At 39.5% G+C, this 14,925-nt stretch overlaps 1 protein-coding gene across 4 annotated transcripts in view; it reads left to right on the top strand.

Annotated features, from left to right (window-relative positions):
- The window catches only part of jing (AE binding protein 2 jing), a 263,347-nt gene that overhangs the window by 232,887 nt on the left and 15,535 nt on the right, over positions 1-14,925 (top strand). For all 4 annotated transcript variants that reach the window (XM_070100720.1, XM_070100721.1, XM_070100722.1 and 1 more), the window contains one exon: positions 14,827-14,894. In XM_070100720.1, the coding sequence (XP_069956821.1) occupies positions 14,827-14,894 (68 nt within the window). The remainder of the gene's footprint in view (positions 1-14,826; positions 14,895-14,925) is intronic.

A 14,925-nucleotide genomic window follows, 5' to 3' on the forward strand; every position in this document is an offset into this window, starting at 1 on the left:
GTTGCAGTTTAAAAACTGTAGTGTAAAGCACCCTTCTGGCAAGACAGTGATGGAGTGAATGATGGTGAAAGTTTTTCTTTTTCGGGCCACCCTGCCTTGGTGGGAATCGGCCGGTGTGATAATAAAAAAAAAAAAATAAATGCAGATAAGTGAAATTACCAGCAGAAATTTCAAGACAGATTGGTAGGTGGGAAGCTACCCTTCTATCAGCTTCTACCAGACTGTGATGGTTATGTGGGGCAGTGGGCCACTAGCAGCAACAGCCTGGTTGACCAGGCAAGCACCAGATGAGCTTGGGCTATGGTCGGGCTCTGGGAGTAGAAAGACTCTTGAAACTCATCAAAGGTACCATAACAAATACTATTTGAATGAATAGTTCAGATGAGTAGTAGAGTAATTTGTTATGTAGTGAGTTAACGAGTGAAATTGCTTGCTTCCATATACAGTGGACCCCCGAGTTTCGGCAGCATTGACTTTCGTGAAATTCGACTTTCGGCAAGTTTTTTTTGGCAAAATTTGGCCTTGAGTTTCGTGATTAGACTCGTGATTCGGCAACCATCTGGTACCCGTCTGCCCGTCACCGCGCACACAAAGCCAGTCTCCCACGCCATTCACGCTCAGTGTGCCATTGTTTACCAACACATGACCATCACCCCGTGGGTTCATACATAATAATCCATTGTTTATTGTGATTCTTTCTTTCTTTCAACACACCGGCCGTATCCCACCGAGGTGGGGTGGCCCAAAAGGAAAAACGAAAGTTTCTCCTTTTACATTTAGTAATATATACTAAATAAGTCACCATGGGCCCAAGGAAAGCGAGTGCTTTCCTTGGGGCAGACCCTGACTCTGCCTACCCTCTGCCTGTTGTGGAAGGTGTTGTGGCATTGGGCAAGTCCATGGGGTTGGAGGTGAGTGACGGGGATGTGGAAGAGTTGGTGGAGGACCACAGGGAAGAGCTAACCACTGACGAACTGCAAGAGCTTCAACTGGAACAGCATCAGACCACAGCTGAGGAACTTGCTTCAGAGGAGGAGGAAAAGAGAGTGAAGGAGGTGCCTTCTTCAGTGATTAAGGACATGTGTAGAATGTGGAATGAGTTGCAAAGTTTTCTTGAAAAGTATCACCCTGACCAAGCTGAAACAAGCCGTATCTGCAACATGTACAATGACAGTGTTGTGTCCCACTTCAGGAAAATCTTAAAGAAACGCCAGAAAAAGACCTCTCTGGATAGATATTTTGTGTGCCAGGGGTCCAGTGACTCTCAAGTTGTTCCCAGTGGCATTAAAAGAAGAAGGGAAGTAACCCCAGATAAGGACTTGCTACCTGAAGCCCTAATGGAAGGAGGTTCTCCTTCCAAACAATAGTGTACACCTTCCTCCTGTCCCCTCCTCCCATCTTCCATCCACCCAGAAATCTTCAGTGAAGGTAAGTGTAATGTTATTATTATTTTTTATATGCATGTACTTGATTTCTGATTGTTTTCAGTATGTAAATCTTTAATTTTGAAAAAAAAAATTTATTTTAATATTTTTGGGTGTCTGGAACGGATTAATTTTATTTCCATTATTTCTTATGGGGAAAATGGTTTCGAGTTTCGTGAATTTCGACTTTCGGCAGGCTCTCTGGAACGGATTAATCACAAAACTTGGGGGTCCACTGTATATGCTGTGGTTGAACTCAGCACCATTAGGAAGCATTCAAACATTGAAATCCAGGCTGCATATGACATCAAGAATATGGGATGTTTTCTGTTGTTTTTCATTGCTTTTTTTTTTTTTGCTGTCTCATAGCATCATTAGCAGCTGTTAGTATACAGTGGACCCTCCACTCACGAGTTTAATCTGTTCTGTGACCTTGCTCGCATCTGGATTTGCTTGCTTGCAGAGTCAGTTTTCCTCATTTAAATTATTTGAAACGCAATTAATCCGTTCCAGTGGAATTCTGTACTTCAATAATTTCCCTAATATCAACTCTGTGGCTTAATTATCTATCACATTTCATCTTATATGACATAATAAACAATGTAAATAACATATAAACCTGATATATACTCTAGAATGATTAAAATACAGTGGACCCTTGAGTTTCGGCAACCTCGACTTTCATGAAATTCGACCTTTGGCGAGTTTTTTTTGGCAAAATTTGGCCTCGAGTTTTGTGATTAGACTCGTGTTTCGGCGACAGTCCGGTACCCATCCACCCGTCACCGCGCACAGTCTCCCACGCCATTCACGCTCAGTGTGCCATTGTTTACCAACACGTGACCATCACCCCGTGGGTTCATACAATACATTTCATAATAATCCATTGTTTTTTGTGCTTGCAACTGCTAAATAAGTCATCATGGACCCAAGGAAAGCTAGTGCAAGCCCTTTGGTAAATAAAGTGAGGAACACGATCCAGAGGGATTTTGAAGGGTTTGAGGCAGACCCTGTCCCTGCTGACCCTCTGCCTGTTGTGGAAGGTGTTGTGGCATTGGGCAAGTCCATGGGGTTGAGTTGGTGGAGGACCACAGGGAAGAGCTAACCACTGACGAACTGCAAGAGCTTCAACTGGAACAGCATCAGGCCACAGCCGAGGAACTTGCTTCAGAGGAGGAGGAAAAGAGAGTAAAGGAGGTTCCTTCTTCAGTGATTAAGGACATGTGTGGAATGTGGAATGAGTTGCAAAGTTTTGTTGAAAAGTATCGCCCTGACCAAGCTGAAACAAGCCGTATCTGCAACATGTACAATGACAGTGTTGTGTCCCACTTCAGGGAAATCTTAAAGAAACGCCAGAAAAAGACCTCTCTGGACAGATAATTTGTGCGACAGGGGTCCAGTGACTCAAGTTGTTCCCAGTGGCATTAAAGGAAGAAGGGAAGTAACCCCAGATAAGGACTTGCTACCTGAAGTCCTAATGGAAGGAGATTCTCCTTCCAAACAATAGTGTACACCTTCCTCCTATCCCCTCCTCCCATCTTCCATCCACCCAGAAGTCTTCAGTAAAGGTAAGTGTAATGTTATTATTATTTTTTATATGCATGTACTTGATTTCTCATTGATTTCAGTATATAAATCTATTTAATTTGAAAAAAAAAAAAATATTTTATTATTTTTGGGTGTCTGGAACAGATTAATTTTAATTTCCATTATTTCTTATGGGGAAAATGGTTTTGAGTTTTGTGAATTTCGACTTTCGGCAGGCTCTCTGGAACGGATTAATCACGAAACTCGGGGGGTCCACTGTATGTCATTCATGTAGTGGTATCATCGGCGGACGAGAGTTTGTATGGAGACCAGACAAAATACTCCTTGAATAATTTCGCTAATATCATCTATACGGCTTATTTATCTATCACAGTTCATCTAATGTGACATAATAAATAATATAAATAACATAGAAACCTGATATATACTCTAGAATGAATAAAGTATGTCATTATGTAACAGGTGGAGGCGGCCACACCCGCTCCCACTTTGTTGTGGTAAACACTGCCATTTAGTGATGGCCTTTTGAAGCCGTCTATTATTATAATTATTATTATATAGTACATTATTATTATACATATATTAATATTGTTATATTATTATACGATTATTATTATACGTACTATTATTATTATTTTAATTATTACAGTATAAATAATTTGTAATTTTTATTCACACAAAAAATAGAAGATTTACTGTTATGCAGACTACTGCATTATTGTAATAATTGTATAAATAATGTCAACCTATTCACAACTGCATTTTGGAATGGACAGTGATGTCATCTGTTTACTCTTAACATCACCAAAGGATCAAACATTTCTCCTACTTTGAGCTCAATTTCAAGGTACTTTTTGTCATGAAACCAATCAAAATTATATCTATTTCTGTAATATATCTTCCATTCTATCAAATGAGACAAAAAAAAAGAAAAAGAGAATATGTACAACCATAAAAACCATACGAAAATAGCTCTAAGGGGAGGCTAATTGCTGAGAAGTGAACTCCATTATTTATGGTCCGATTTCTTTCATTTTTGGTGTACGTTAAGAAGCATATTTCCATCATACATTGCCCAGGTTTCAGTAAGATAGTCCAGCAAACAAATGAGATTCAATTCCCTAGATCAAGAGCAAGAGGCCCTCACTAGCATCAAGGAACTTCCCTTGAGGCCCACTCACTTATGGAAATTTTGCTCACGTATGGAAGCAAAAAACTGACCAATTGACTACTTGTATTTGGAAAAACTCGCACGTGGATGCGCTTGCAAGTAGAGGTTCCGCTGTATTGCGAATTGTATCTACAGCCATATTCGTTAAGTAATTGCAAAGAAAAGATATTAGTAAAGTAAATTACTAGTGGTGATTCCTCAAGGGAAATGCCTTAATGTTAGTGAGTAGGCTTTTTATCCAACCCCTGTGGGTTTAGCATTTCCTTTGATTATAATAATATTGGCAGTGACTTGCTTCTCTTTTGGGACTGCTCCAGGGAGGTACCTTGTTGGTAAGAGGCTGTTAACCTAAGGAATTGGGGCTATTCTAACTTTTCTCTGATTGAATCTAATCCCATATCCCATACCTCTATGGTTTAGTGTTTTTCCCTATGAGTATAATACTAACTAGCTGGAAAAGGAGAGAATAGGAGTCAGGGGCAGTGCCAAGGGGAGATTAGGGGGCTGAAGCCCCCAAAATTCCTTCAGGTTCCCAAATCAGCTCAAGACAAAAGCAGTACAAGTTGGCCATCACTAATTCGGCAATCAGTTATCCGGTTCCATCAGTAATGCGGCACTAATTTTGGCTATCATAATTTCAAATTTCATCATTATACTGACTCCAATTTCATCATTATACTGACTCAGAAAGTGTGCAGATGGTTGTAAATCCACAGCAGAAAGCCAGTGGAGGAGAAAGTAGTGATGAAAATGAGGAAGATGTATTAGAAAGCGTCTCTGTTGATAGGTTAATTAACCCTTTGAGGGTCGACAGGCCCTCTCAGAAACTCGTTCTCAGGGTCGGCCAAATTTAAAAAAAAAAAATAATTTTTTCTTATGAAAAGATAGAGAATCTTTTCCCGATCATAATGACACCAAAATTATGAGATTTGATGGAAAACTTACAGAATTATGCTCTCACGAAGTTAGCGGTCTTGACGATGTTTACGCATCGGCGATTTTGCCCAATTTGAGCCCCATTTTCGGCCAATTCCTCTGTACTAGTCGACAAAAAACATGAATATTTCGCTAGAACTACATTTTTTCTATTGAATGAGTGCAAGAAACCACCCATTTACCATTTTCAACTATCCAATACAGTGGTCAGAATTTAGCAATTTTGCCAATTTCACACAAATTTCAAAAAATGCCAATTTCCGAATAGGGTCCAGAACAAACAAGAAATACATTCCTGGCACTAAAATGACATTTCTTCTGTTCATTAGTCATGTCTCAAGGCCCCTTTTACATTCTTTTGCTTTCCACTTTGAATTTTTATTCTCACGAAAAATAGAAGATTTACTGTTATGCAGACTACTGCATTAGTGTAAAAAATGGTATAAATCATATTGGCGCACTTGCAAAAGAATGTTAGACTCACCAGTTGACATGTATTGGACGCTTGGCATGATTTGTTTACTTTTGAACTTTGGTAAAAATGGTAAAAATCGAACATTTCTGCTACTTTGAGCTCAATTTCAAGGTACTTTTCATTGTAAAACCAGTGAAAATCATCTCAATTTCTGTGATATGCATTCCATTCTATAAAATGAGACCAAGAAAACTAGAATACAACAATAAATACCATACGAAAATACAGTGCAAAGTCGCTGTTTTATGCCAAAAAAACGGTGAAAGTTTTTTTTTTCTCATTATGCACTGTGTGCTGCAGGATTTTTTTATACTGTGCACACTGACCACATAGACCCATTCTTTCATATGGAGGCTTACCAGCCTTTTCCCGCGAGATTTGACGGCGCTAGAATTTATGCGTACTAGTACGTCAAATACCCTTGCGCATAAGACGTACTAGTACGTCCGAAACCCTCAATGGGTTAAGTGTATTCTAACCTAACTACTCTGTAATCCGGCACACTACAGGTCCCAGTGATGCCGGATTAGTGATGACCAACCTGTAATAACACCAACTCTGCTTCAGAATAAGTTTCCTAGCTACCCCATTTTAATCAGATAGCCACCCTTTAGTGCTAACTCCCATACATAAATTCTGGCACCACCCCTGGGGAAAGTAAAAAAGAATAAGGGAGAGAGTGAGGTAGAGAAAGGGAAGAGGGAACCCAGTCACTCGTGAGTATAGTACGTAGTTATGAATGTCATCCCTCGAAAGAAAAATTAATGAGAATTAGATATGGAATATTATTGTCTCGATCTGCATGTCAGGTTATAATATGGGCTTCTTTGGAAAGTGTGGTTTGCTTAACAAACCTTTTTCTCCAGTCCTTATCTAGGTTGTTAAGTGGGAGTTGACTGTACAAATGTACATTATTGTATACTTGATAATCCAAGTTAATCCATTGAATAATAGTTGTTTAGATTCTCATTACCTTCACTCTTACATGCTGGGCACATGATCATACTTTCTTTTAGTAGTTGTTTAGATTCTTATTACCTTCATTCTTACATGTTAGGGACATGATCATACTTTACTAATCAGCATATTCTTTCTTACTTTTATAGTGAATGAGCCAGTGTAGTCTGTATTATTGTTCATGTTAAACTGTAAGTAGAGTAAAAAAAAATTCATAATTTGCATCATTAATAAAGGATTTTGGCATCCTGTTGGCAACCAAAACTTTGCTTCTGAATCATATGCTAACTGGAATTTATTGACATGGTGTGGGAACTGCAACTGTGAGAACTTGGGAGGACATATGGAATGGGGAACTAGTCCTTAAGCTGCTTCTTGTGATTAATGCAAAATCTTAAATGTGTACTCTAATTTACAAAATTAGAGAACAGAATCAACGTATTAACCCTTTCAGGGTCTGTCCCGTAGATCTACGCCTTTACGTTGAGTGTCCAAACCGTAGATCTACGCCAAAATTTTAGCGCCATCAAATTTAGCGCGAAAGTGCTCATAGGCCTACATGTGAGAGAATGGGTCTGCATGGTGGGTGTGCGCCATAAACAAAAAATCTAGGCGCCTGCATAGCATTGTGGGAACGCCGGCTCAGTCACCCTTGTTCACCATGCCTCGTCGCAAGTCAGCTCTCACTCCCCGGAAAATTGGGACTCTCCTCTTCCTATCTGATAGTTCTGACACTGATGGAAGTGGAAATGAAGATGAATTCTATGGCTTTGATCAGTTAGTGACCGAAAAGAATGACCAGGATATCGATAATAGTGCAGAAAACCCTGACGATCCTCAACCTTCTACCTCTGGTGTGGGCACTCGTGACTCACGGTCGGTTGTTCCTCAACGCAAGAGAAAACTAATATTTTCGCATGGCCAGGCCTCTGACTTCAGTAATGACGATGATAGTGACGTGGATTGTGATTTTATTGCGCTCGACGATCATTCGAGTAGTGATAGTGAGGAATCATATTCACCAGTGAAGCGTCGGTATGTTCGCCGCCGCATGCGCTCGGGTAGTGTACCCTATGCTGTGCCCAGGGGACGGAGTACATCCCGGAGTACATCCCGTGGCCCTACACCAGTTTTAGGTAGTGATAGTGAGGATGATGTGGCTACACTTGGCATGGATAGACCACAGGCATCAGTGGATGGTGTTAGTGGTGATGGTAGTGGCACCGCCATGCATGATTCACCAGGCCACGCTGGGACCCACGCTGCTGACTCGTCAGTTCAAGGACAAAGCGGAGCGTCAGCCACCAGCCCGCCACAACCACAACCACCCGTACAACCAGCCTATGATGTCCAGTATCCACCAGCAAACCGTATGTGGGATTGGCAGCCAAATCCCAATTTTGTTCCCAAGCCTCACCACTTTGATGACTCTCAAAGTGGAATTCTACCTACTTGTCCCCTTGGAACCACAGCCAATGAACTGGAATTCTTTGAATTATTCTTTGACCAGCCATTGATGGAAATTATTGTCAGGGAAAGTAATAAGTATTTTGAGTACACCATGATAAATACGATCTTATCACCACAGTCAAGACTACACAGGTGGAAAGAGACGACTGTTGCAAAAATGTATTTGCTTTTTGCAACAATAATGCTTATGCCTCACATCTATAAGCATAATATAAAAGCATACTGGTCCACAGATCGGCTAATTTCTACCCCGGTCTTCAGTGAAATCATACCAGTGAACAGGTTTATCTTACTCTTACGTATGTTGCACTTCTCTGACAGAAGTGACAGGTTATACAAGATTAGAAATGTTTTCATGTATCTCAAACAAAAGTTCAGGATATACTTTTATCCATTCAAGAATCTTGTAATTGACGAGTCTTTGATTTTGTTCAAAGGTAGACTGTCATTCAAGCAGTATATACCGAGCAAGAGGAAACTCTTTGGTATAAAACTGTTTGTACTCTGTGATTGTGACAGTGGCCTGGTGTTGGATATTGTTGTATACACAGGTAGTAAAACATTGAAAGATACCAAGATGTTATTGGGTATCTCAGGTGACGTAGTGAGAAACATGATGGCACCTTATCTTGGTAAGGGGCATACATTATATACCGATAACTGGTACACAAGCCCATTACTCAGTGATTTCATGCGAGTGAACAAGACAGATGTGTGTGGCACAGTGCGTTCTAATCGTAAACATATGCCCAGGCTCAACGCAGGTGCTCGTGGTGATGACGTGCAGGTGTTTACTGCCAATGACATCATGGCATTACGGTGGCATGACAAACGAGATGTCACATTGTTGACAACCATTCACCGTAATGAAATGCAAGACAGTGGCAAAGTTGATCGAGTGACTAATGAACGTATTCGAAAACCAGTGTCAGTGATTGATTATACACAAAACATGCGCTTGGTTGACAAGTGTGACATGCAGATTGGTTTTGTTGACTGTGTTCGTAAGAGTTACAAGTGGTACATGAAACTTTTCTTCCATCTCGTGGACATTTCAATGCTCAATGCATATAATATGTACCAAATAAAGACTGGCAACAGACCACCGTATGGTGAATTTTGTTTGTCTGTTGTCAGACAACTCATAATGAAGTACCAGTTAACAACACCTGCTATACAACATGGTCCTCGAATTCCTCAGGATATACCCAAGCGTTTGAGGAGAGAAGGTGATCATTTCATAATACAGCTTCCTTCAACTCAGAAGAAATTTGCTCAGAAGAGATGCATTGTCTGTGCACAAACAAAACGACGGCAACAAAGACGCAAAGACACTCGGTTTATGTGTGAGGAATGTAAGGTGCCTCTGTGCATGGTGCCTTGTTTCAAGGAGTTCCACAAGCTCCAGCAGTTCTAAAACCATGTCCAGTGATTGTAAATATGTAAATATATGATAGAACATTAGTTTTTTTTTTTTTTTTTCTCAACAAGTCGGTCGTCTCCCACCGAGGTAGGGTGACCCATAAAAAGAAAGAAAATCCCCAAAAAGAAAATACTTTCATCATCATTCAACACTTTCACCACACTCACACATTATCACCGCTTTTGCAGAGGTGCTCAGAATATAACAGTTTAGAAGCATATACGTATAGAGATACACAACATATCCCTCCAAACTGCCAATATCCCAAACCCCTCCTTTAAAGTGCAGGCATTGTACTTCCCATTTCCAGGACTCAAGTCCGACTATATGAAAATAACCGGTTTCCCTGAATCCCTTCACTAAATATTAACCTGCTCACACTCCAACAGATCGTCAGGTCCCAAGTATCATTCGTCTCCATTCACTCCTATCTAACACGCTCATGCACGCTTGCTGGAAGTCCAAGCCCCTCACCCACAAAACCTCCTTTACCCCCTCTTTCCAACCCTTTCGAGGACGACCCCTACCCCTCCTTCCTTCCCCTATAGATTTATATGCTTTCCATGTCATTCTACTTTGATCCATTCTCTCTAAATGACCAAACCACCTCAACAACCCCTCTTCTGCCCTCTGACTAATGCTTTTATTAACTCCACACCTTCTCCTAATTTCCACACTCCGAATTTTCTGCATAATATTTACACCACACATTGCCCTTAGACAGGACATCTCCACTGCCTCCAACCGTCTCCTCGCTGCTGCATTTACCACCCAAGCTTCACATCCATATAAGAGTGTTGGTACTACTATACTTTCATACATTCCCTTCTTTGCCTCCATAGATAACGTTTTTTGACTCCACATATACCTCAACGCACCACTCGCCTTTTTTCCCTCATCAATTCTATGATTAACCTCATCCTTCATAAATCCATCCGCCGACACGTCAACTCCCAAGTATCTGAAAACATTCACTTCTTCCATACTCCTCCTCCCCAATTTGATATCCAATTTTTCTTTATCTAAATCATTTGATACCCTCATCACCTTACTCTTTTCTATGTTCACTTTCAACTTTCTACCTTTACACACATTCTCAAACTCATCTACTAACCTTTGCAATTTTTCTTTAGAATCTCCCATAAGCACAGTATCATCAGCAAAAAGTAACTGTGTCAATTCCCATTTTAAATTTGATTCCCCATAATTTAATCCCACCCCTCTCCCGAACACCCTAGCATTTACTTCTTTTACAACCCCATCTATAAATATATTAAACAACCATGGTGACATTACACATCCCTGTCTAAGACCTACTTTTACCGGGAAGTATTCTCCCTCTCTTCTACACACCCTAACCTGAGCCTCACTATCCTCATAAAAGCTCTTTACAGCATTTAGTAACTTACCACCTATTCCATATACTTGCAACATCTGCCACATTGCTCCTCTATCCACTCTATCATATGCCTTTTCTAAATCCATAAATGCAATAAAAACTTCCCTACCTTTATCTAAATACTGTTCACATATATGCTTCAATGTAAACACTTGATCTACACATCCCCTACCCACTCTGAAACCTCCTTGCTCGTCCGCAATTCTACATTCTGTCTTACCTCTAATTCTTTCAATTATAACCCTACCGTATACTTTTCCTGGTATACTCAGTAAACTTATTCCTCTATAATTTTTACAATCTCTTTTGTCCCCTTTCCCTTTATATAAAGGGACTATACATGCTCTCCGCCAATCCCTAGGTACCTTCCCCTCTTTCATACATTTATTAAACAAAAGTACCAACCACTCCAACACTATATCCCCCCCTGCTTTTAACATTTCTGTCATGATCCCATCAGTTCCAGCTGCTTTACCCCCTTTCATTCTACGTAATGCCTCACGTACCTCCACCACACTTACATTCTGCTCTTCTTCACTCCTAAAAAATGGTATACCTCCCTGGCCAGTGCATGAAATTACCGCCTCCCTTTCTTCCTTAACATTTAAAAGTTCCTCAAAATATTCTCGCCATCTACCTAATACCTCCCTCTCCCCATCTACTAACTCCCCTACTCTGTTTTTAACTGACAAATCCATACTTTCCCTAGGCTTTCTTAACTTGTTTAACTCCCTCCAAAATTTTTTCTTATTTTCATTAAAATTTCTTGACAGTGCCTCTCCCACTCTTTCATCTGCTCTCCTTTTGCACTCTCTCACCACTCTCTTCACCTTTCTTTTACTCTCCATATACTCTTCTCTTCTTATAACACTTCTGCTTTGTAAAAACCTCTCGTAAGCTACCTTTTTCTCTTTTATCACACCCTTTACTTCATCATTCCACCAATCACTTCTCTTTCCTCCTGCCCCCACCCTCCTATAACCACAAACTTCTACCCCACATTCTAATACTGCATTTTTAAAGCTATTCCAACCCTCTTCAAACCCCCCCCCCCCCCCTACTCATCTTTGCACTAGCCCACCTTTCTGCCAATAGTCGCTTATATCTCGCCCGAACTTCCTCCTCCCTTAGTTTATACACTTTCACCTCCCTCTTACTTGTTGTTGCCACCTTCCTCTTTTCCCATCTACCTCTTACTCTAACTGTAGCTACAACTAAATAATGATCCGATATATCAGTTGCCCCTCTATAAACATGTACATCCTGGAGCCTACCCATCAACCTTTTATCCACCAATACATAATCTAACAAACTACTTTCATTACGTGCTACATCATACCTTGTATATTTATTTATCCTCTTTTTCATAAAATATGTATTACTTATTACCAAATTTCTTTCTACACATAGCTCAATTAAAGGCTCCCCATTTACATTTACCCCTGGCACCCCAAAATTACCTACTACTCCCTCCATAACATTTTTACCCACTTTAGCATTGAAATCCCCAACCACCATTACTCTCACACTTGATTCAAAACTCCCCACGCATTCACTCAACATTTCCCAGCATCTCTCTCTCTCCTCTACACTTCTCTCTTCTCCAGGTGCATACACGCTTACTATAACCCACTTTTCACATCCAATCTTTATTTTACTCCACATAATCCTTGAATTTATACATTTGTAGTCCCTCTTTTCCTGCCATAGCTTATCCTTCAACATTATTGCTACTCCTTCTTTAGCTCTAACTCTATTTGAAACCCCTGACCTAATCCCATTTATTCCTCTCCATTGAAACTCTCCCACCCCCTTCAGCTTTGTTTCACTTAAAGCCAGGACATCCAGTTTCTTCTCATTCATAACATCCACAATCATCTCTTTCTTATCATTTGCACAACATCCACGCACATTCAGACTTCCCACTTTGACAATTTTCTTCTTATTCTTTTTAGTAATCTTTACAGGAAAAGGGGTTACTAGCCCATTGTTCCCGGCATTTTAGTTGACTTTTACAACACGCATGGCTTACGGAGGAAAGATTCTTATTCCACTTCCCCATGGATATAAAAGGAAAAGTAATAAGACCAAGAACTATTAAGATAAAATCAAAGAAAACTCAGATGAGTGTGTATAAATAAACGTGTACATGTATGTGTAGTGTGACCTAAGTGTAAGTAGAAGTAGCAAGACGTACCTGTAATCTTGCATATTTATGAGACAGACAAAAGACACCAGCAATCCTACCATCATGTAAGACAATTACAGGCTTTCGTTTTACACTCACTTGGCAGGACGGTAGTACCTCCCTGGGTGGTTGCTGTCTACCAACCTACTACCTACTACATTAGTATTATACAATATTTGTGCATGTTATTGTAATAAACAACAGTGGTAAACAATAATATGATAATAACTTTAGTGCGGTTATTGTGTTCAATACAGTGAGTTTATATATATACATTATACGTGTACAGTATTGGTCTCTCAGGCCCCAAATGTTAGTAGGAATATAAAAAAATTGGAAAAGAAAAGAAAAAACAACTAAAACCACAAAATAATGTAATGCGCGTATGTGGAATTCGTCGATGTCGCCGCCACCACATCATTTTTGACAAACTTCTTGGCACTGTATCTCGGTAAGTACTGATCAGATTCTTTTTTTTTGTCTTATTACCTTCACAAAAATATGCTCTTTAATTCTGTAAGAAAAAATAATTTTTTTTTTTTTTTTTTTCAAAATTTCTTGGACACTGGAGCACCACTTCAGATTTTGGCCTTGGACCCTGAAAGGGTTAAATTAACCGCCACAATCCCTAGACGTTGGAAAAACTTATTTTTTTTTTGGTATGAACTGAAATAAGCAATCCACATGCACTAGACATATAACTAACCAGGATTGGAAAGGTTTTGGATCGAGGAGTGGTTGAATATTCCTCATGAAAAGTTGGTAGACTTACTGAAAGGCTTCACAAAATATTGTGCTCTACCTATACTCTGGGTATGAATACATGTGAACATCATATATTTTGAAGTACTGTGTAGTACAGTACAGTGGACCCCCGGTTAACGATTTTTTTTCACTCCATAAGTATGTTCAGGTGCCAGTACTGACCGAATTTATTCCCGTAAGGAATATTGTGAAGTAGATTAGTCCATTTCAGACCCCCAAACATACACGTACAAACGCACTTACATAAATACACTTACATAATTGGTCGCATTCGGAGGTAATCGTTATGCGGAGGTCCACTGTATATGCCTACATTTTCTTGCTAAACCAACTAATGTGTGTGTCATTAGTGGCATGTATATACTGTATTCCTTTAAGAGAATTTGAAAATCTTGCATTTATCTTGGCAAAATCAAGATCTGAATAGGTATGGTTACTTACTCTTGTGATGATGTGTTGATTAATTCCTCATGAAATTGATATATTTAAATAAATTAAAAAGAATAATATTGTTATTTAAACATATCAGTAAGATACACAATTTTTCAGATATTTTTTGCAATGATGTTTTGTTAGATAAAAACTTTAGGTATGCAATGCATTTTGGGTAGTTAAAACTAAAACTTTAAATTACATGATATTGATTATTTGAAGGTAGATTATGCAGATACTAAGGTTGACATCTGATTCACCTGAGGATAAGAATTCAGTACAGTGACTGGTCAGAGTAACAAAAATTTTTATTTATATAGTACATGTATATAAGAGCAATGTTCATATAAGAAGACAGTAACACAAAACAGTGTTGACAATTTGAGTTATAGCTTTTTGGGAGATAAAACAAGCTGAGTCAAGAAATGCACAAGTATGAAAACTGATTGGAATCTGGATAGGCAGGTTGCATCAGATACATTTGACATTTATATTCAATTTTCGAGAATTACATCAAAGTTCAGGAGTGCTTTTTGGCAATATTTTTGAAGCACTTGGCAGATAGGGAGCTTTTAGAATCTGGTAGAGAGTTCCATATTTTTGTTAAACATGTTTCAATGTCTCCCTTTTCTCTCTAGGTTCTTGCAAGACGGGTGTGTTCTAAAGGAATGAAGGAGGTTCTTGTAAGATGGTCGCCACCAGGAGTGTGAGTATTTTGTTTTGATGTATGCTGTGGT

This window comes from Cherax quadricarinatus, chromosome 74 (assembly GCF_038502225.1).
Source record: "Cherax quadricarinatus isolate ZL_2023a chromosome 74, ASM3850222v1, whole genome shotgun sequence".
NCBI classification, from domain to species: Eukaryota; Metazoa; Arthropoda; class Malacostraca; order Decapoda; family Parastacidae; genus Cherax; species Cherax quadricarinatus.